Below are 21,819 nucleotides of genomic sequence, written 5' to 3' on the forward strand. Positions count from 1 at the left end.
GAAGAACAGAGAGAATGGGGAGAATGCTAATTTGCTTTTCAGATTGTGTGTGTGTGTGTGTGTGTGTGTGTTGAGTCATTTTTCACCACACAAAAAGCCTAAATCTGAATTTTAAATGCAAGGGGCAGAAGAGTTTCATGTTGTAAATGCCTCAGTAAGTCCTCCAGACGATTCTGGCCTGACTGGATAAAAACCGCTTATCTGCTGCCACAAATCCATATTACATGTTCCATTATTTCTAAATGATATATAAGAAAAGCAGAACAGAGAGTGCTCTTTGTTAAAAGTGAATGACTGTGACTCAAGCTTTAATAGTATCGAGAGACAGCGATCCGTTAGCATTGCCATTCGACTCAATGGCAGTTGATTGGCTGACGCATAAACCATTAAAAATCATGAAACTCGCTCGTCGCGTTTGATGTCAAAAATGCGGAAAGGCCAAAACTGTTAAGGGATAATTCATGCATGACCGACCAACTGGCGTTATTTATCTAGAGCTTTCTCTTAAAACACAAAAGATGATCATTTAAAGTTAAATGTTTTGGTATTTTTATTGACTTCCATTATGTGTAAGAAAATAAACCCCCAGATTAGTCTGTACAGTAAAATGAGGCATTCAGCGCTAAATTACTTGCGCATGTTTAAAACGCTATTCATTCTTAGTGTTTTCCGGCCTCTCTCTTTTATAACCTGAAATGTGTTAATGCCACTGTATTTAGTGGTTTAGGCCAGGACTGGCAGCTGCGTGAGTTTTCAGTGAGAGTTGATGGCGAATTAATGCATTTTAACGAGTTTGTTATCATCATCCCTCGGCTGTTTCTGCTGTCAGCTCTAATTGTATTGTGGCATCTCTCCTGACTGTATTTATGAAAGGTAAGCAGAAGTGATATGAGAAATCTATAGCTTGTCATATTTTGAGAGCACATGATATATTTGAGTTGCTAGCTAATTGAGCGCAGACAGCACTTTGTTTCCCGAACCTTCTGCTCCGATATTGACATGACATTTTCCTGGCCTTATGAGAGTACTTTAATACTGGCTTACTGTATTATCAAAGCAGCATCGGATGATGAATCATACCGACGCTGAGCTGTGTGTGTGGCGTAAAGATCTTCTAGCACAGATTCATTCACAACGCCATCAGATCCTTGCTACGCTAATCGCCACAGGTGTGTTATCATTACTTACAATGCAATTGTGGTTTGAAGTGCTAAAATATCTAGAACTAAATCAACTAAAACCTTAAAACATTGAACTAAAATAACATTCAGCTGCTACGTTTAGAGATACCATTACTGCTGCTTCGTCGTTTTCTCGTTTTCATTTGGTTTGGAGGATTGAAAGTGTGTTTGCTAGTTTCGGTCCGACGCAATTGCTGGTCTAAACTGAAAATAGACTGCTCCATAGACCAGCTTGAACCTGGTCTAAAGTCTAAAGTCAATGGCACAGTTGTTTTTAAAGCGTGCTAGTAGAACATTGATGAGCAGCGGCACACATGCCAAAGGACTACAGTGTAGAATAACAGTATTGCATTGACTGCACGCGCTTAAATTCCATCACAAATAACGATCCTCAACACGCTCTTAAAGGAACGGAGACGAGACTCTGATTGGTGTGTTGCACGTTACGCCCAAAAAACACCCATTACTTATTGAGAATATAGGTGCAACCCTGACAATTTATCCGTCGTTAAAATAGCGTCGTTAATAAGCGCCATCTGGCTTTGACAAAACCACAAAATCAAGCTTTATCTAAAAGCAAATGTGAAAATATGTATAACTAATAAAACTCTATTCAGTCGTACTAAAATGAAACTGGTTTAGCCACACATTTAAATAGTTACCTGGATTTGGTCTGGTCTCTGGTCGCTTCCCGCAGCTTCGCTTTCGGCCCATCGGCACCATGCTGCCCATGTTCCTGGTGCTGGCGCTCATCTACACGGCCTGTCAGACCATTAAAGGCCTGGTTCTGGAGAAGGAGCACCGTCTGAAGGAGGTTCTGAGGGTTGTCGGGTTCAAACTCTTCCATGTGGTTCTGCTGGTTTATAGAGAACATGGTTCTGCTGACCATTCCCTGTGCTTTAATCTCGGTGATGGTGAAGGTTAGTGGAGCCAAAATAAATATACAGTATATATATATAAATAGAAATCAGAACCACATAATCATACTAAAAGGCAGGGATGCAAACTCGCCATGTATTTAGCGTCATAGAATTATCATAGTAGTTCTTTATTCATTTGTTATATTTTTATAATTCATTAATTTCCATTTATTTTACATTTAACATAAATAATATGAATTAGTCTTCTTATTATTATTATTCAATATTGTCATATTGAATGGGTTTGTTCATTAAAAAATAATAATAATAATAATAATAAAAAAAGTTAAATAATTGTGTCAGTTAATTTGATGAGTTTGCAACCCTGAAGAAATTAAACTGAACAATCGAACAAATCACAAATCCAAAACATATAATATAATCACAAAGCATTTTGAGAACATATAGCTCATATTTTTTTTTAGGTCAACATGAAATCAAAATGCAAATCTGACCATACAGATTTATTTGACAAGTCAAATTCGGCTGGAACTTCTTTAAATTCAGCAGAAATGCTACTGCTATATTTATGACAGGCTTAAATGCTATGTTTTTCATTCCGGTTTGTTTGCACCCTTTTGAAAGCAAACCTTGAGAAATGACAAAGCCAACCTACAGTGCAATTAAAGTCATTATGAAAAATAGTTAGAGGAGCCCAAATGTAAAGTTAAAAGGCACAATAATCCATTTAGCAGAGAGGAAAGCAAGGTACTTGTGTTGAGAGGTTGCACATTCATAAAGTCAAAGTGCTTTGTGGTTTTGATGCTCGTGATCACAGTGGAAATAATTATAGGGAAACGATTACTCCAAAATTGAAGCAGATCAAGCAGAAACGGGTTGATCTTTGATTCCTCCAAATTGGGTTATTATGCTAATTTGCTATGCACAGTATCAAATCGTTGATGATTCAGAGCCGACCTCCTCCGTTTCGCTCGCTGCCTCTCTCCGTCGCTTTTTAAAAAGCTTTTGTTTTTTGCGGTTTCCAGAGTGTTTCTTGTTTATCTGCATGGAGATAAAGTGTTTGTTCTCTCGCTTTAAGGATTAGCCTGTTTCACGCTTCCAGTGCTTTCACGTCGGCTGTCACACGCTAAACCCATTTCCATTGAGTTGCAATAGCCGCCAAGATCTGGAGTCTGTTTCTCTTAAAATATTAATATGAATTAAATATTGCGTGAATGTCTGAACTTGTTTTAAAGCAGCATCACACGTCTGACAGCGCTTGTGCTCTGAGGACGTTCCAGCAGCATCAGCACAGCTTCAGACTGCCACAGGCGCTTTGGGTCTCTTTCTAAACTAAACTGCTCAGTCATGTCGTTACTCGTGTCAGTTCATTTATTTCATTCTCTCTGTCTGTTCGCCTCGGCTCTCAAAGTGAGAACACAGTGTGTAGTGCTGGGAAAATCATCTTTTGTCAGCTCTCTTGCCTCACAGACCTGAACTGCTCCAGAATGAGCTTTCAGTTTCTGTCAGAGACACTTCTGTCATCTCTCTAATATTTCATCTCCATCGTCATCGCATGATCGCAATCCATACAACTAACATGCTGCTAACGTATTTGTATTAATATGTCATGTTTAGCTGGTTGCTAGCACGTTTTAGCATGTTGCTAACGTTACAATAAGTTGCTAACGTGGTAGCATGCCAAATCCACGAATTAGCATGGTGTTTCTAGCGCATTTAGCACACTGTTTGCACATTGTTAGCATGAAGTCTAGCATGTTTTAACATATTTTACCAAGTTGAGAAAAACAGCACATTTTTTGAAGATGGGTTGCTAGTTTAAGCTAGTTTATCACTGGTTTAACATGCTAATAAGTTCCATGCTGATACCATTCGAATGGTGCTATTATGTTTCTAGCGCATTTAGCACATTGTTAACACTTTGTTCTAGCATGTTTTAACATGTTTACTAAGTTATTAACCTGAATTGACACGCTGCTAACATATTTCTAATGTTTAGTATAATGTAAACTGCTAATATTTCTAGCATGCTTAACGTGTTGCTAGCACATTTTTACACAATGGTAGCATGTTTTCTTACAGCACATACTTCTTGTTTTTACATGTCAAGTTTTTAACCTGAATTTGGAAGTTGTTACCATACTGACATCACAAATAGTTTCTAGCACATTGTTCTAGCATGTTTTTTTTAACATACCACATTATTAACTCGAATGTTACTAACATGTTTAGTATGTTGTTAATATGTTGCTAGTATATTTACTACTTAATATGTTTAGCTTGCTGCTAGCGTATTTTTAACACAGTGCTAGCATGGTTATAGTGTGTTAGGCACACTACTAGCAAATAGTAATATGTCAAATTAAATTAGCTTGATGGTAACATTTTTGTTGGTAAGATATATTTTGAAGCTGGAATGCTGGTTCGAGCTGGTTTAAAGTGGTCCTTAGCTGGTCATGTGCTGGTCCTAAACTGGTCCGACCAGCTTAAACCACTCTCTAAAACCTTTTTTAAGCATGTTGCTAACATGTTTGTTGAACTCTGTTGCCCTGATGCCGTGAAACTGGATTAAATGTTTAGTGTATACATGTTTATCTGGGAAATAACAGTCATCATAGTTTGGTTTCATTCTAATGGGAATACACAATATTTTTGTCATTTTATTACCAGCTTCGATATATTGAATTTGCATTGGCTTGAATTTCAAGGTTCCTGGAAACCATCTGTGCATTTGTGCCAGGAATAAGTATGAACCAATCAGTTTTGACCAAATGCAAATTCTTTTTTATGTATATTATATTATGGAAAGCACAATACGGAAAAGATAAGAAGTGTGCTAATGTTATAAACACAAACCAGTGATGAAAGAAGCTTTACCCTGCAGTTGTGTATTGATTATTCTTGTAAAACAGGTAAATTACGTGCTTCTCTAAGCTCAGGAAGACGAAAATGACAGCTGGCCTGTTACAGACCTATTATAGGGGTCCTTATAATCAGAAGTGTGATTATTCAGCTTTCTCGGCTTGTTACTTTCTGAAACTCTTTCATCGTCTCTTCGTTTCCATGGTGAAAAAGGATAGGATGTGCAGAAAATCATCAGATTAGTGCCTAATTTAAAAATTTTGCTGCATGGTGTAAATTGATGGGGGACTTAGTTAATTGCATTACTGGGTATTTATCAAACACTTTGGCTAAATGCGTTACTTTGTGCTTCCCTGTTTAGATGCATTGACCATTTTATACAGTTTTATTGGTTAAAAGCCAAAGTAGATGAGCTGATAGAGTAATATCCATCTCCATGCCCATCATTTCAGGACCACACATAGATTTACCAGGCGATTGGGAAGGATATTATCTCTAACTTAAAATGACACAATGCATGCTGTTACAATTGTGCCCACCGAGTCATTATTTTAAGATGACATGTGCAACCATGCAAGATTTGTTATATGATGTATCTTGAAGACTTTGTTTGGATGGAGAATTCCATTGAGGTACAGTGACAATGAAAGTTCAGAAAAGTGATCTTATGTTTGTACTATGAGGCGCCTCTCACTCACTGACAGCAGACTTCTGGAGAGAGCGTAAACTTATAAATATGAGTGTAGGTAAGACGGTGTTGACATGCCTACTAGGCAAGTCAAGATCTGTGCACCTGCTGTGGGGCTGTCAGGTTGAAACGAGAAGTCACAGTGGTAAAAAAATAATAAAAATACATGCGCTAGAATGATAGTCTCCAGAGATGTTGTGTAAATTGAGAAGAGAAGCGAGCCAGGTATCGAACCCTGTGGTACCCCAGTGGTCGGTTGATGTGTCTGTGACACTCTTTCCCTTCAAGATACTCCTGAAGGATCTACAAGTGATGTAGATCTCAAGCCAGGGGTGTAGTTCCTGTGATGTCCAATGAATAGGAGAATCTAGTGATTTACTGTACAAAGGCAGTTGACAGATCAAGTCAAACTATGACATATGATCTGGAAGCGTCTCTAACCACCACAGGGCTTTAGTGAGCCTATTTTCAGTGGTGTCCATGCTAAATGATTTATAGAAAGCTTGCTGTTTTGGGAAGAATACTGCTTGGTTGCAATGGTCTGTGTATATATATATATATATATATATATATATATATATATATATATATATATATATATATATATATATATATATGTGTGTGTGTGTGTTGTTTGTGAAATAATTATTTGAATGAAGTGTGCAAGTAAGTTTTCACGATCTGTGTGTGCATGTGCAGGTTTCTGCGATCTCTGACACGGTCCCTGCCTTTATACATGACTTTAGCATGGATCTACTCAGTTGCGTTGATAGTCAAAGGTGTGGTTCAGGAGAAGGAGGCGCGCCTGAAGGAGACTGTGAGGATGATGGGATTGAAGAGCTCAACCTACTGGCTGAGTTGGGCCATCAGCAGCACCTTGCCCCTTGCTGTCAGCGCCGCTCCTCACTATCATTCTGAAGGTGATTAACGCTGATTCACTGGCATTCATAAACACTGTGGTACATTGGATCCAAGATCTGATCTGGAGTTCACTGGATCAGAAAGCTTCCTCAGCTTTGTAGTAGTGGTGTACTGCTGATAAGATCCCAGATTAGACTCCAGTTTTAACTGGTTTTATTATACAATAATGATCCGTTAGTTGATCAAACTGGTAAAACTGGATGTTGTTGCAGCTAGACCAACTTGATGAGCGTGAAACAACATGAAAATGAAATAAAAATAAAACTGTACACCAACAGCTTATTAAACCTACATCTAAATATCATAATAGCCTTATCAGGCATAATAATCAAACTGTAATACAGACTGTTTAATGCTGCTTACTCATTGTTTGTGCAAGTTTTTCAATCATAAAAGGACATGGTAGGAATGTAAACATGAAGCATAATATAATCTGAAAAAAAAAAAAAAAAAACTGGTGTCCATAATAAATAGCTACTGCTAAATTATTTATCCTATAAAACTGAACGTACATAAATTATAGTACTTGGATTGATTCGTTGATGCTAAGCGATAAGTTTGATGTGAAAAAGTCAATTTAGATGTTGCCATTTCTTCAGTGTAGGTAAATAAAATTCCAGTTCACGGCAAAAAGTTATCAAAGCATTATAGGTTTCATGTCTTTTTAGCCATTTGGTCTCCCACCAATTCAATCCAAGTGCTACCAAACCTCAAATACTCATTTGCTCTTGTATGTTCACCAATAAAAACTACTGTTACAGTTACGTTACTGAAGCACTTTATCATGAAATCAATGCTAGCAATCATTTAATTTATTAAATAAAATCATCTTAAACGGAAGCACTGCTCTGGAGTGTTGGATCAGATGGCTCAGTGTTTGTGAATGGACGGTTTTGGTCAGGCGGCGTGACTCTGTGTGGGGCCGGCAGGTTCAAGAACATGACAGATGAGCTCGAGTGAACACATGATTTATGTAGCTCAGCCCACCAGAGCCACGAAGCCCACCACTTATTCAATCACAGGTCTGTCTTTTAATCAGCGCTCTCTCTCTCTCTATCGCTGCTCTCGACAGATGTAATCTGTTCTCTCAAACGAGCGGATTTTAAATGTGTTGTTGTGCTTTGTAATTATCAGGTTGCATTATTAATGCATCCATGGAAACTCAAATGCAGCGTTCATTAAAGGCCCTGAAAAGCTTTCACGCAGTTACGGCTTAATGTCTTCACGCTCTGTTGACAAATCCATCGTTCTTCTCAGCAACTGTTTGACAATTACAATGTTTTCCCCATCATTTTTCTCTCTCTTTCTCTCAGTATGGAAAGGTTCTGCGATACAGCGATCCCTCTGTGATCTTTGTCTTCCTCCTGGTCTTCTGCGTGGCCACTGTCATGCAGTGCTTTTTCATCAGTGTGTTTTTCTCTCGGCGAATCTGGCAGCCGCCTGTGGGGCCCTCATCTACTTCCTGCTCTACCTGCCTCATGTGCTTTGCTACGCCTGGAGGGACGTCCTGGGCTTCGGCGCCAAGATCGCCACGGTGAGATCCATTCAACACATCTCTGCAGTAACCCGGAGGGCTCGTGTCCTGATACAACTAATCATCAGATGCTGAAAGTGCATCCGAATGTGTGCTGCGTTGTGTTGAATGTGTGCTTGTGGCGTTCTTTATTCTTACAAAATAAAATAAAATAAAAATTATATATATATATATATATATATATATATATATATATATATATATATATATATATATATATATATATATATATATATATATATATATATATATATATATATATATATATATATATATATATATATATATATATAATGTTAATAAGATAAAAGGGCCACTTAAGTGAGGGAGATGCTTTCATGACTATGTTTTAAATGCACTTAAGTACACTTTTAAAAAGTTTTTTTTTTTTTTTTTTAAGCTATGTTTTAAAATGTAATTCAGTCTTTTTTCAGGCTTTAAAGAATACTTATTTTGATGTCTTGACATTTGACTAAAAGGATCATTTTAACTATAGTGGGTTATTTAGTATTACAGGTAATATATTTTAAATGCAATAATATCCAATTTCATCATTGCTAATGTTTAATGGCAAATATTTAACAACACATTAGCTGTATATCACAAACAGTGCACGTAAAACATGAAATTACAATGAAATGACATATAAAGTACATATAAAGTGCTCAAGTCCTACTTAAAAGGGACAGTCCGCTCTAAAGCTGCATTTAAAGGTAAATTTAAATTATAATGCATCTTCACTTTTCACATTTCATTAAACATGAAACACTACATTCAGTTCACACTTATAAATATATGCATTTTAAAGTACATTAAAGTAAGTTTTTGCAAACAAAAATAACAAAAGCAAAAAAGAGAAATTTCAGATTTTACACATTTTATAACAAATAAATAAATGCTTGTGAGTGCATTGAGAAGTATTTGAACCATATGTTCCTATGAAAATAGAAGTAATTATGAAGTTACATATAAAGATGTACTTAAGTCCTACTTAAGTGGGTCGAAACACTATTAAGGTTCATGCAATTTCTTTTAATATTAAGTTAAACGTAATACAATACAATGCATTTTCATTTAATAGCAATAAAAACGTGATATTCAGATATATGTATATCAGCAAGAAAGAAAGAAATTAAAACAATAGCAAAGTAGAAAGAGTTTAAACGGTACAGTAAAGCCCTGAAACAAAAGAGAAGAAAAACATGTGCTTCTTTAACAAGAACGCACAGAGATAGAAGCGAGGAGAAGCGAGGAGAGTAGAGAACGTGTTACTTGACCTGTGTGTTCATGTAATGCATGGCTGGCTCACGCAGCCTGAATGAAGCGCTCAGCTCTTCTTAAATCACAAATCCTCAGCATGAGATTCAGATCTCCTCTGGAGGAGCTCCTCCATTCATCTCCAGAGAGGATGTACATTAGTGCGAGAGAGAGCGATAGCAGTGACCCACACCTGAAGAGAAGAGCGATGGACGGGCACTTTTGCCCTTTGAGAAAGAGAAAGACCAACTAAATGACTTACAGCCGCACTTCCGTCATTGTGACCAATCAGAGTGACCTTTATCTCACGCGAAGAGATTCGCTCTATTCAGCAGTGTGTGGATGTCTTCCTCTTATCTGAGAAAGTGTGTGTGTGTGTGTGCATCTTGGCATTCAGGCGCCGCTGTCTAGTCCAGATGAATGAGCCTGCAGGCCCATTAATGTGAGCCGTAGCGTCCTGCCCACACACACACACACACACACACACACACACACTGTTTACTTTAAAATTGCAAAGCACAATGCTGTTGTTTTGATCTCGTATTCATACTTGAGCTAAAACGCACACGGGAGGGAAAAATGAACATTTATATGAACGGCGTGGATCAGGCGTGTGTGTGAGCGTGTGTGTCCGTCCCACCAGAGCCTGCTGTCGTGTGTGGCCTTCGGATACGGATGTGAGAATTTCTCCCGATATGAAGAGCAGGGCATCGGCATTCAGTGGAGCAACATCCGGTCAGTCCGCAGGAAAACGACCGCTACTCCTTCATCGCCTCCATCTTCATGATGCTGTTCGACGCGTTCATTTACTGGATCCTGACCTGGTACATCGAGAACGCTTCACCCCGGTACATACAACATACAGACATACCAAAGATTAGGAGCAATGCTATCAGAAATGAAACAATACTTCTCTGTGATTATGGATTTTAATATGCAGTGTATTCATATGATGCAGACCTGACTTACTCCAGTCTTCAGAAATTTATTTTAAGAGAAAATTATTTATTAATAAAAATAGTTGAGATCAACGTTTTTCCCGCTAAATTCTTACGTATCACATTTTACACAAAGCATTGCATTAAAAATCAGAAATGTTTCTTAAGCGGCGACAAAAAGTCACGAAGGGTCATGTGACCGTAAAGACTGGAGTAATGAAAGCTGAAAATTCAACAGAAGTGAATTGCATTTTAACAGATAATCACGTAGAAAACAGTTGAATAATACGCCACAATATTACTGTATTTATGCTCAAACAAATGCGGCCTTGGTGAGCAGAAGAGACTTTCTAAGCATTGAATCAAATATTTTCGACTCCTGACGCCTGAGCAGTGGCGTGTAGAAATAGTCTGGCTCTTTTTAAAGACTTGAAGTGACACCAGAGACGCAAATTCCGTGGTTTAATTCCAGATACCATCCATCTGATAAAGTGGCATACTGTAATGCAGTGTTAATGGGAAAGTGTGATAGAGGAGTATATTATAATGATAATAATAGAGGAGTCAAAGCTGCTGTAATAAAAAGGTGCTTCACAGATACAGTACATCTGTACATTAAACACTCTTGTCAGCAGCTGATTTACATACAACGTCTTTTTACCTTTTCCCTGGTGTGAAATGGTTTTGATTTTCAAGTCCCGAAAAAAAAATTGTATTAAAACCTTGACTGACATTACATTTAAATGAAGTCAGAAAAGTCGCCACATTTTATAGAGTCAAATGCATTTTTATAGCACTTTTTAGTGCACATTGTTTCAAAGCGGCTTTACATAAAACCGTGATTAATTATTTTAATATTCTTAATATGCCTTGACGCTACGTTGGATGATAATATAGTGATATTCTGTGACAAAATAAGTCATCAGATGGATGGGATTTATTATTCAGTATATACAGTTGAGGTCAAAAGTTTTCATCCCTCTTTCAGAATCTGCAAAATCTTATTTTGCCCAAATAAGAGGGATCATACAAAATGCATGCTATTGTTTATTTAGTACTGACCTCAATAAGATATGAAAGAGATATGAAGATCAAACAATTTTATATACTGTCCGCAAGAACGCATTTATGTCTGCAAATCTATTTCAGAAGATTCTGACGCTCACGGATGCTCTGCAGGAAAAAGATCAGGGGAAATTTAACAATCTTCTGTAGCCTGTGAAAGGCAGTACTAAATGAAAAAAAGATATTTACGAAAACTTCGAAAAATGGACACATCTTCATTCTGTTCAAAAGTTTTCACCCCCCCTCGGTCCTTAATGAGGTTTCTTCTTCTGGAGCATCTGATCCTTCTGTAATAGTTGCATATGAGTCCCTGAGTGTGAAAAGATGAATCTCAAAATCATACAGGCATAGCTGGAAAGAGTTCAAATACACAAAAACAAATAACTTGTGAAACCTGAAGGGATTTTTTCAGATAACAGCAAACAATTTCACATGTTTAAGACAAACAACTATCACTAAACAGAAAAACACAGCTGTGGATCATTCACGGTTACAACATAGTATTAAGAATCAACTTTTGAATTTTTTATAAATTCAGTTGTTCTTTTCACTGTATGTAAACAAGTTTTAGGTGAAATATATTATTCAGATCGGTACTAAATAAGAAATAACATGCATTTTGTATGATCCTATAAACTTTTGATCTCAACTGTGTTGCTTTACGTGTTTGAACTGTTTATGCAGATAAAGCAGGACTTGCTTAAACACTTGTTCTGTGTCTTTCTTCAGGTCAGTATGGCATCCCAAGCCCTGGTATTTTCCCTTCACTTCCTCGCACTGGTGCGGCACTCCAGTCAGATCCGATGCCCATCCAGACCTGGCCCTCTGAGCTGGAGAATCAGAGCGTGCGAACACACACACACACACACACACACATACACACACACGCACGCACACACATATCCATCCAGCCGAATTAATATGTTTTCTGTAGGTTATCTGGAAAACCTCCATCTGGAATGAAGCCTGGAGTTTGTATCAGAAACCTGGTGAAGGTCTATAAGACGGAAATAAACTGGCTGTGGATGGACTCAGTCTGGACTTCTACCAGGATCACATCACCTCGTTTTTAGGACACAACGGAGCTGGAAAAACAACCACCATGTGGGTTTCAGACACTCTTACATGTGTTCTATACATCTTCATCATAGACAAAAAACACTAGATCTTTGGCCTTGGCAAAGATGGCCTTAATTGGTTGAAAGTTCAAACTGTTGTTCCCTTTCAGTCGGTCACTCCGAGTCACGCCGGATGACCGACGCAATTGGGATCTCGCCGAGAGACCAATCTACTTCGAGTGTATCTAAACAAGCCAATTGAAGATTGGCATGCGCTTAATCGCATCCAGCTGCCGCTGATCACAGCGCGTGTATAAATAAGCAGCGGTGCAGCGCATATTCAGCTTTTCGCCGGAGCCGAGCGTGACTGTTCCGCTCCAAAGACGATCTACGAGTGTTGAGTACGGCGTTTCAGCGGAGGTCGTTTTCCTGCGCCGAGTGGATTGCCACAATCAGGCTGCACTACCCCTGTTTGTGTGCAAAACGGCTATCCCCTGTTGCCGCAGCACTAAAAGAGCATTCGCGGTGCGCTTTTTAAAGACGACGCACGCCTGGCAAACTCGACGCGCGTCTTGGAAGACAGCGTGGGTCTTGCTTCAGACTACGACACCCGCGTGTTTCTGGATGCGGTTGTTACCTGGTGTTAGGTGATGGTCACAATCGCTGCCTCGTGTGCCTGGGCTTAGCACGCTGAGGTGGCGGTTGTGGATGAATCATTTCCTCGCGGGAGATGGTCATCTCGGAGTGATGGGCGGGGCTCTGTCGCCTTGAAAAAGGAGGCGGAGCTTGTGTTTGCTCGACTTGGTTCTCATTCTGGCTGCAGACAGGTGGGCTCCATTTCGTTGTGACACAAAGCTTAAACTCTGCAACCAGTGGAGCTGCAAAGGGGCAGTCTGGACCCTCACGTGGGGTATCAGCTGTACCCTCTTGGGCTCCCTGATGATCAGAAGTCAATCGCTGCATCGAAGGTGAGCCAGACATTTCTGGAAGTGAAGATCCGGTTGCTCTGGCGTCTACCAGGCGTTGAATGTACTGGATACAGATCTAGAAATGGTGGCTATGCTTGCCCAGGCCGTCGAGGTGATCGGATCAAGTGGAAACCTCCACTGCTTCCCGGGCTCTCGAGGCTGGACGATTGGTATTTAAGGGTGGCTTGCGCTGGTTCTCAGGGCCCCACCCTGGTACCTTTCTTCCCGGAAGTGCATGAGGAGCTTACTGGGATGTGGAAAGCACCTTTCACTGCCAGAAACTGCCCCAGTGGCTCCTCCTCCTTCACCACCCTTGACAGTGGCACAGCCAGGGAGTTACGGTGATCGCCCCCCCAGTGGAGCGGTCCAGTTGGGATGCAGCTGTGTCCCAATGCCGCTTTCCGCTTAGTGCGGTGATCCTGTGCCTCTCCGGGCCTGCAGGTACTGCGTCGGCTCTGAACGGCAGTGCCTTGTGCGGCCTGTGGACAAGCTGCGCCTGCAGTACACGCTTTGGCGTTGTTGCAGGTTCATCAGGCCAAGGCACTGAAGGATCTGCACAGGGGTGGTCATGACCTGGAAGTTCTGAAAGAACTCTGTATCGTGATGGACCTCGCGCCACGAGCGACGAAGGTCACAACGCGTCTCTGGGTTGTCGATGGCCACTACGGTGGTCCAGAACGCCATCTGTGGCTGTGTCTGGTCGACATGCGCGAGGTAGACAAGACACGCCCTTGAATGCCCCATGTCCCAGACCGCCACTTTCGCGACGCAGTGGAGAACTTTGCCCAGCAGTTCTCCGCTGCCCAGAAGCAGACTGAGGTAAGAAACATCCTGCCTCGGCGTGCAGCTGCTGCCTTCACCCAGCCGCCGACGGCCCACCTCAGCCAGCTCGTCGCCGAGGGTGCCCCCTGCTGCCGCCACCGCTCCCGTGCAGTCAACGCAGCAGCCCCCATCTAGGCAGCACCGTGGAGCTGGCAGCAGGGCAGCCACCCAGCCTGTCCAGGCTCCTGCCAAACCTGGAGGAAAGCGCAGGTGCAAGAGGCCCTCAGATCCGGGGATGGAGGGAGCTGCTCTGCCGGGCAGAGAATGTTGCCGCTACCTAAAACCTCGACAAGGGCGGTTTCTCTGTCTCTGGGTCCCCAGGAGAGCGAGGAGTTGAGCGGGCCAGTTCCGCGCCACTCACGCCTCCTTGGGCTAATATGCAGCAGTGGGAAGACTGGGAGGACGAACCAACAGCCTACCCGCCTCACTTCTGCGGGGATGCAGGTAAGAGTTGCACACACTCAGACCCCGCTTGACCGCCACGAGACGCCCGAGCCGGGTCCTGCACTCCCCTCGCTGCCCCATCGCCTGCACGCCGGTGGTTCCGCTCGAGCCGCTAGTTCGGTCTCTGGATGCCTGGTTGAATCTTCCCAGGCTATCCCGGTGGCTCCTGCGAGAACCCTTCCGACTTGGCTATATGATTCAGTTCATCCGGCGCCCCCAAGTTCAGTGGGATCCGCTATATGTCAGTGAACAATCGTGTGCCCTGTCTTGTGGGCGGAGATTGCTGTCCTTCTAGTGAAGGCAACGATAAAGCCGCTTCCTCCAGCCGATATGAGGTCGGGGCTTACAGCCCATACTTCATAGTGCCCAAGAAAGGCGGTGGGTTATGACCAATCTTGGATCTGTGAGTCCTGAATCGAGCACTCCTGTTCAGGATGTTGACACAGAAACGCCTATTCAGTGCGTCCGTCCCAGGATTGGTTGCAGCGATCGACCTGAAGGACACGTGCTTTCATGTGTCGATTCTTCCATGCCACAGGCCATTCCTGAGGTTGGCGTTCAAGGTCGAGCATATCAGTACAAGTCCTACCCTTCGGCTCTCCCTGTCGCCACGCGTGCTTCATGCAAGTCGCGGAAGCAGCCCTTTGCTCCACTGAGAGAGTAAGGCGTTCGCATTCTCAACCAACTGGATGACTGGCTCAGTCCCGGCTCAGTTGTGCGAACACAGGGATCTGGTGCTACAGCACCTCAGCCAGTTGGGGTTTCAGGTCAACCAGGAGAAGAGCAAACTCTGTCCAACGCAGAGGATCTCTTTTCTTGGGATGGAGCTGGATTCGATCGATCAGATGGTACACCTCACAGAGGAGCGTGCCAATTCGGTGTTGAACTGCTTCAATATGTTCAAGAGCAGGATGGCGGTCCCACTGAAATATTTTCAGAGGCTCCTGGGGCATATGGCAGCCGCGCCACAGTGATGCCGCTGGGACTAATCCATATGAGACCGCTTCAACATTGGCTACGATCGAGTCCCGAGGTGGGCGTGGCAAAGTGGCACTCACCGGGTTCAAATAACACCGCCTGCCGCCAAACCTTCACCCCGTGGTCAGACCTCTCGTTCCTTCGGGCCGGAGTGCCCCTGGAGAAGGTCTCCAGGTATGCTGTGGTTTCACGGATGCCTCCACCACCGGCTGAGGGGCCACGTACAACGGGCATGCAGTGTCAGGGGTTTGGACGGGCCCTCAACTGCAATGGCACATCAACTGCCTAAAGTTGCTGGCAGTACATCTCGCCTCAGGCAGTCTCGAGAACTGCCTTCGAGGCCAGCATGTACTAGTCCGCACAGACAACATACTGACCGACAGTTGCGTACATCAACCAACAAGGTGGTCTACGCTCCCGTCGTATGTCGCAACTAGCCCACCACCTCCTCCTCCTATGGAGTCGGAAGTTCTGAGGTCGCTTCTCGCCATTCACATTCCAGGAGTGTGCAACCAGGCAGCCGACGAGCTGTCGCGAGCTGCACTACCCGGAGAATGGAGACTCCATCCCCGGGCGGTTCAGCTGATTGGGAACGCTTCGAGCCACTCAGGTAGACCTGTTTGCCTCTCCAGAGACTTCCCATTGCCCACTGGCACACAGCTGGCTGCGGGGCCTTTGCAAGTATGTATTTCCCCAGTGAGCCTTCTTGCACAGACACTGTGCAAGGTCAGGAGGACTAGGAGCAGGTCTTGCTAGTAGCACCCTACTGGTGAAGACTTGGTTCCCAGAACTTGTGCTCCTCGCGACAGCCCCTCCTTGGCCGATCCCTCTGAGGAAGGATCTTCTGACTCAGAGATGGGGCACCCCTTGGCACCCGCGTCCAGACCTCTGGAAACTCCATGTCTGGTCCCTGGATGGGATGGAGGCTCTGGGTGACCTACCTCAAGAGGTAGTCGACACCATTTCTTCTCGGCTAGAGTGCCGTCCACGAGACAGGCCTATGCCTTGAAGTAGAGCCTGTTCGTCGAGTGGTGTTCTTCTCAGGGTGAAGACCCCCGAATTGCCCTATCAGTCGTGCGTGCTTATCTTCTTGCAGCAAGGGTTGGAGCGAAGGCTGTCTCCTCCACCCTTAAAGTCTACATGGCTGCAATCGCTGCAAATCATGACCTCATAGATGGGAGGTCTGTGGGTAAGCATGGCCGGATTATCAGGTTCCTGAGGGAAGCCAGGAGGTTGAATCCTCCACGGCTCCCAACAGTACCCTCTTGGGACCTGTCTGTAGTGCTGACAGCACTGCAGTAGGCTCCGCTTGAACCCTTGCCAGCAGTTGTGCTAAAGTTCTTTTATCTATGAAGACATTGCTCCTGCTCGCATTGGCCTCCATCAAGAGGGTAGGGGACCTGCAGGCTTTTTCGGACGATTCGGGTGCCTACAGTTTGGGCTCGCGGATTCCCAGGTACCACTGAGGCCACGGCCCGGCTACGTGCCCAAGGTTCCCACTACCCCCTTCAGAGACCAGGTGGTGAACCTTCAAGCGCTGCCCTGGAGGAGGCAGACCCAGCCCTGACGTTGCTTGTCCCGTCCGAGCACTCCGATGCTCACGTTGACCGGACACAAAGCTTCAGGACCTCAGTCCAGCTCGCTTTGTCACAGAGGCCGGCAGAAGGGGAGTGCCGCCTCCAAGCAGAGGATGGCTCACTGGATAGTGGACGCCATTACCCTAGCGTACCAAGCACAGGGTATGCCCTGCCCCCCCCTTCAGGTTGCGGGCACACTCAGCAAGTGTTGCATCGTCCTGGGCGGTGGCTCGTGGCACCTCGCTGACAGATTGTAGAGCTGCGGGCTGGGCGACCCCAACATGATTGCTAGATTCTATAGCCTCACGTGTGGAACCGGTATCCTCCTGTGTTCTCACCTCAAACTGGTAGAAGCACTGAGAGGCCCGGTTTCGGGTCGGCTTGTTAACCGCTCCAGAGCGTCCATACAGTAGACCCTGTCGAGCTCCTCCATTCCCTCGGCAGCCAGATGTTGCGGAGCATCCGGCGCCAGGCCCTCTCGATGAATCCGTGAGAACCGGTGAGGGCTGGGAGCCATGTAAAGTACCCCAAGAGGACTTTATGTGTGTATTTCCACGGCATAGCCTTAGAGCCCCCGTGTTTCCCCGGCAGACCTTCTGCCCGTCTAAGAGGGTTCAATCACCTCCAATTTTCCATATGCAAACTGAAATACTGTCCATATGCGTATTCGTTCCGAGACCTCCTACGGGAAGGCTGGACTTCCGCACGTCCCTGTTCACTAGAACGTGGGACGTTTCCCCAGTGTTCCAGTCTTACGAATGGGTAGTGTTACAAAAGTAGCTGGCTTCTTGTGGTTGAGCCCCGGCCTACGCCGATAGACTGAGGGGGCTTGTGGGCTCCCACAGGACACTGGAAGAGGCAGCGTCCATGGCGCTTTGGTAGGGGATCCCAATTCGTCGGTCATCCGACGTGACTCGGAGTGACCGACTGAAAGGGAACGCTCGGTTACGTATGTAACCTCGTTCCCTGAAGAAGGAACGGAGACGCCACGTCCCGCCGCCACGGTGCTGCACCTCTGCTGAAGGGGCGGGTCACTAGCTCGGCTCCTCAGCGAAAACCTGAATATGCGCTGCACCCGCTGCTTATTTATACACGCGCTGTGATCAGCGGCAGCTGGATGCGATTAGCGCATGCCAATCTTCAATTGGCTTGTTTAGATACACTCGAAGTAGATTGGTCTCGGCGAGATCCCAATTCGTCGGTCATCCGACGTGACGTCTCCGCTCCTTCTTCAGGGAACGAGGGTTACATACGTAACCGAGACGTTTTTGGGACTTGAAATGCTAGTCCCATTTTTTGGTGCAGAATTTTACAACGATTGATGTAAAAGCAAATGCTGTCACGATGACGTATATTTTGCCCCAGGTCCATACTGACGGGTCTCTTCGCTCCCACGTCCGGGACGGCTTACATTAACGGCTCGACATCCGCTCCGACATGGACATCATCAGGACTCACCTGGGAATGTGTCCCCAGCACAACGTCCTCTTCAACGAGTAAACCCGCAATCATGTTTATTTGTGCACGATCAGAATACCAAACATCTGAGAGCGAGGTCTGACGGCTACCGAAAGTAATCAGGGTTCAGCTCAAAAATGGTTTCACATGCGAAAGAAGATTCCAGAGCTGCAGTGATAGTTCAGTTCAGTTCATTGTGACGTTCGTCAGGGCTTTCAGGAGAAAATTAGCACTTTAAGTCTAGCTCTTTCCTTCCTTCTCATTCCACTGATGAAATGATCTCAGGTTCAGTTTTATTCTGTGACTGAGGCATTAATCTGTCACAATTCATACAAATGCATGAGAAAAACAGGATGTGCATCACATTTGACAGAAGATGTTAGCTTTCTTCATGTGAATATTTTGTCAGTGAGAATATTTGCAGTTAACCCTGCTGGTGTTATTAGTTAACACAAACTATTAATAGTGATTTGTTAATTGAATTAAAACTTTCATAAATAAAATTATTTACAGAACATCTAAACTCAAATGAATATAAAAGTTAGTTTGACCACTAACGTGAATGATTTGAAGTAGTAAAATTACATAAAGGAATAAAAATAAAGTAAAAATACGAATAAAAACTGAAAAATAAAAGCTAAGTAAAATATTTCTGAATGCAACAATCATATACAAATAATACTAAAACAATACTAAAATTGTAAGTGTAAGAATTTGGTTTTTATGAATTAAAGCCTGAAAATGCGTATCTTCTAAATATTAAATATTTATATTACAGGAAAAAAAAAAATAATTAAACTTAGAAATGTTGCCTGAACAACTAACCTAAATATTTGAAGTATTAAAATGACTAAATAAAAATAATTGGTAAAAAAAAATAAAATAAATAAAATTACAAAAATCTAAATACAAAAAAAAACAATTGAAATAATACTGCAATTATAACAATCAATATAATAGCATGTAAATAATACTAAAATAATATGTGATTCAGTTGTTTAAGAAAGTATTTTTACAAAACAGCTAACTAAAATATTAATTCAATTCTACAAACAAATATAAATAATGCTAAAACAATAGTGATTTGTGAAACACTTGTTTTCTCTTGTCCTGTTTATACACATTGATGACTACATATTTCATATTTTTGTACAAGTATGTGTGAGTATAGCTTATGTTCTTACCTGTGTGTGTAAGTTGGTGTTTATTTGCATGTATTCACGATTCCTCTTCGTTTCAGTCTGACCGTGGAAGAGCACATTTATTTCTACGCCCGTCTGAAGGGCCGGAGCTCTAAAGAGGTGAAGAAGGAGATCGATCGGATGATTCGAGACGTGGGTCTGCCTCACAAACGCAAAGACCTCGCCAAGAACCTCTCAGGTGTGTTTGCATCGGCAGCGCTCTGCTTTCACCGATACGCTCTTTCTGTGGAGATCTGGCAACCGTCTGCTGTCCGTGTGCAGGTGGGATGCAGAGGAAGCTGTCGGTGGCCATCGCGTTCGTGGGCGGATCCAACGTGGTGATCCTGGACGAGCCCACGGCCGGAGTCGATCCGTACGCCCGCAGAGGCATCTGGGAGCTGCTGCTCAAATACAAACATGGTAAGAGAAACACTGGGGCGCCATTAACAGAGGATTCTGGGACCACGGCATGAAAGACACAAATACCAATCCTGCCTTTGTCAAACCCCTGACTCTTTTTCCAACTCTTAAACAGTTGCGTTTTACCATTTTTGAATCCATTCAGCCGATCTCTTGTCTGGCGATAGCACTTTTGCAGCTTAGCATAGATCATTGAATCTGATCAGACCAGAAGCATTGATCGTTTTCCGTCGGCCTTAGTACACTATGTAACTATACAAGAGACTAATTTTAAATGGGATGAATATCGAAACTCTTTGGTCATTTTTCAGAGTGATGCTAATGGTCTAATCCGATTCAATGATTTATGCTAAGCTACAGCTAAAGGTGATATCGCGAGACTTGTCTAGACTGATGTAACCAGAGTTGGCTGATGGGAAATTTTCCAGGTGAGGCACCGCATCACACAATTTTATCATACATCCCGATATGATTTATCCCACTATAACGAAAGGAAAAGTATTAAGACATAAAACATTTTACATTTAAAATTGTTTCAGCAAATTCAAGATTGAGGATTGATATTTTCTGTAAGCTTTTAACTTTCGGTCACTTTTAGTCAACTCTAACTAACTAAAGTTAAAGTGGCCTTGTCACCTGACCTGAATACAGCGAGGCGATTCGCTAAAATGGACTCAACAAGTGCGCTTGTCTGCTTTTGCAGTAAAACAGTTCAAGCATTATATCAATCTTTAAACCTAGATAAATGTGTGCTGTATTCTAAAGCATGCTATATAATATAAATGCAATGCGAATAGATGAAGAAACTGCATCAGGGCACGATCTTCTGGGGTAAGAGGAGAGCTGATTAACATGTTCATGAATGTCAGAAAAAGATGACAGTCGTCACACGTCCTTGTTTTCCCCTTCTGACTGCATGAGCTTGGATGCCGCAGACACTCTTTCTAGAGTCCAGAGATGACGTGATCAGGGCTGTCAGAGGTTCTGGCAGGTCAGTGAAATCAATGAGGCAGCGTGTATTCTGTCCCTGCGTCTGTCAGCAGCAGAGCCATCCTCTGTGAAGGTGCTCTGTGGGATGTATGGGGTTAAAGCGCTGGAGCAGAACGTCGTGAGTGTTTCCAGCCGACACGCTTTCTCCTGTGGACTGAGACAGTGCTCTTTCCAGTCACGAGTAATGATTTGGTTCCTACACGCTGTAAAGGTGCCAGAAGATCCTCTTAGGGGCCATTCAACGCTAGGTGCGACGCTTTCTCCTTTTTTGTGTTCGGATATAGCAATACAAGTTTAAATGGTTTTATCTCGATGAGATGACGCCACGTGTGAATTATTCTGCTTCCGGAGCGCCATTTTCAGCTCAGACCTGCTCCAACAGAATTAAAGTGACCGCTGTAATCAAAGCCACTCTTTAGTTTTCATAGTTCTTGTTTGGTTATTATTTCTTGCCTCGTCTGTGATCTGGACGTCGAATCCTGAGCTCGAATGCTGGATTATCTGTTCTCTGGACCAGACTCTGATGCTTTGCCCAGCCTGCACTTCATAACCATGTCTGTTAATAAAATGTTTTTCAGAAAGACGCTGGTCAGGTA

At 43.2% G+C, this 21,819-nt stretch overlaps 1 protein-coding gene across 1 annotated transcript in view; it reads left to right on the forward strand.

Annotated features, from left to right (window-relative positions):
- The window catches only part of LOC122348804 (phospholipid-transporting ATPase ABCA1), a 117,514-nt gene that overhangs the window by 50,733 nt on the left and 44,962 nt on the right, over nucleotides 1–21,819 (forward strand). The window contains 13 exon segments of the mRNA XM_043244672.1: nucleotides 6,312–6,509; nucleotides 6,511–6,532; nucleotides 7,847–7,952; nucleotides 7,955–8,067; nucleotides 9,968–10,058; nucleotides 10,061–10,172; nucleotides 12,057–12,164; nucleotides 12,223–12,329; nucleotides 12,332–12,431; nucleotides 18,540–18,592; nucleotides 18,595–18,670; nucleotides 19,873–20,012; nucleotides 20,096–20,233. Of these exon segments, the coding sequence (XP_043100607.1) occupies nucleotides 6,312–6,509; nucleotides 6,511–6,532; nucleotides 7,847–7,952; nucleotides 7,955–8,067; nucleotides 9,968–10,058; nucleotides 10,061–10,172; nucleotides 12,057–12,164; nucleotides 12,223–12,329; nucleotides 12,332–12,431; nucleotides 18,540–18,592; nucleotides 18,595–18,670; nucleotides 19,873–20,012; nucleotides 20,096–20,233 (1,364 nt within the window).

Source organism: Puntigrus tetrazona, chromosome 7, assembly GCF_018831695.1.
Source record: "Puntigrus tetrazona isolate hp1 chromosome 7, ASM1883169v1, whole genome shotgun sequence".
NCBI lineage: Eukaryota > Metazoa > Chordata > Actinopteri > Cypriniformes > Cyprinidae > Puntigrus > Puntigrus tetrazona.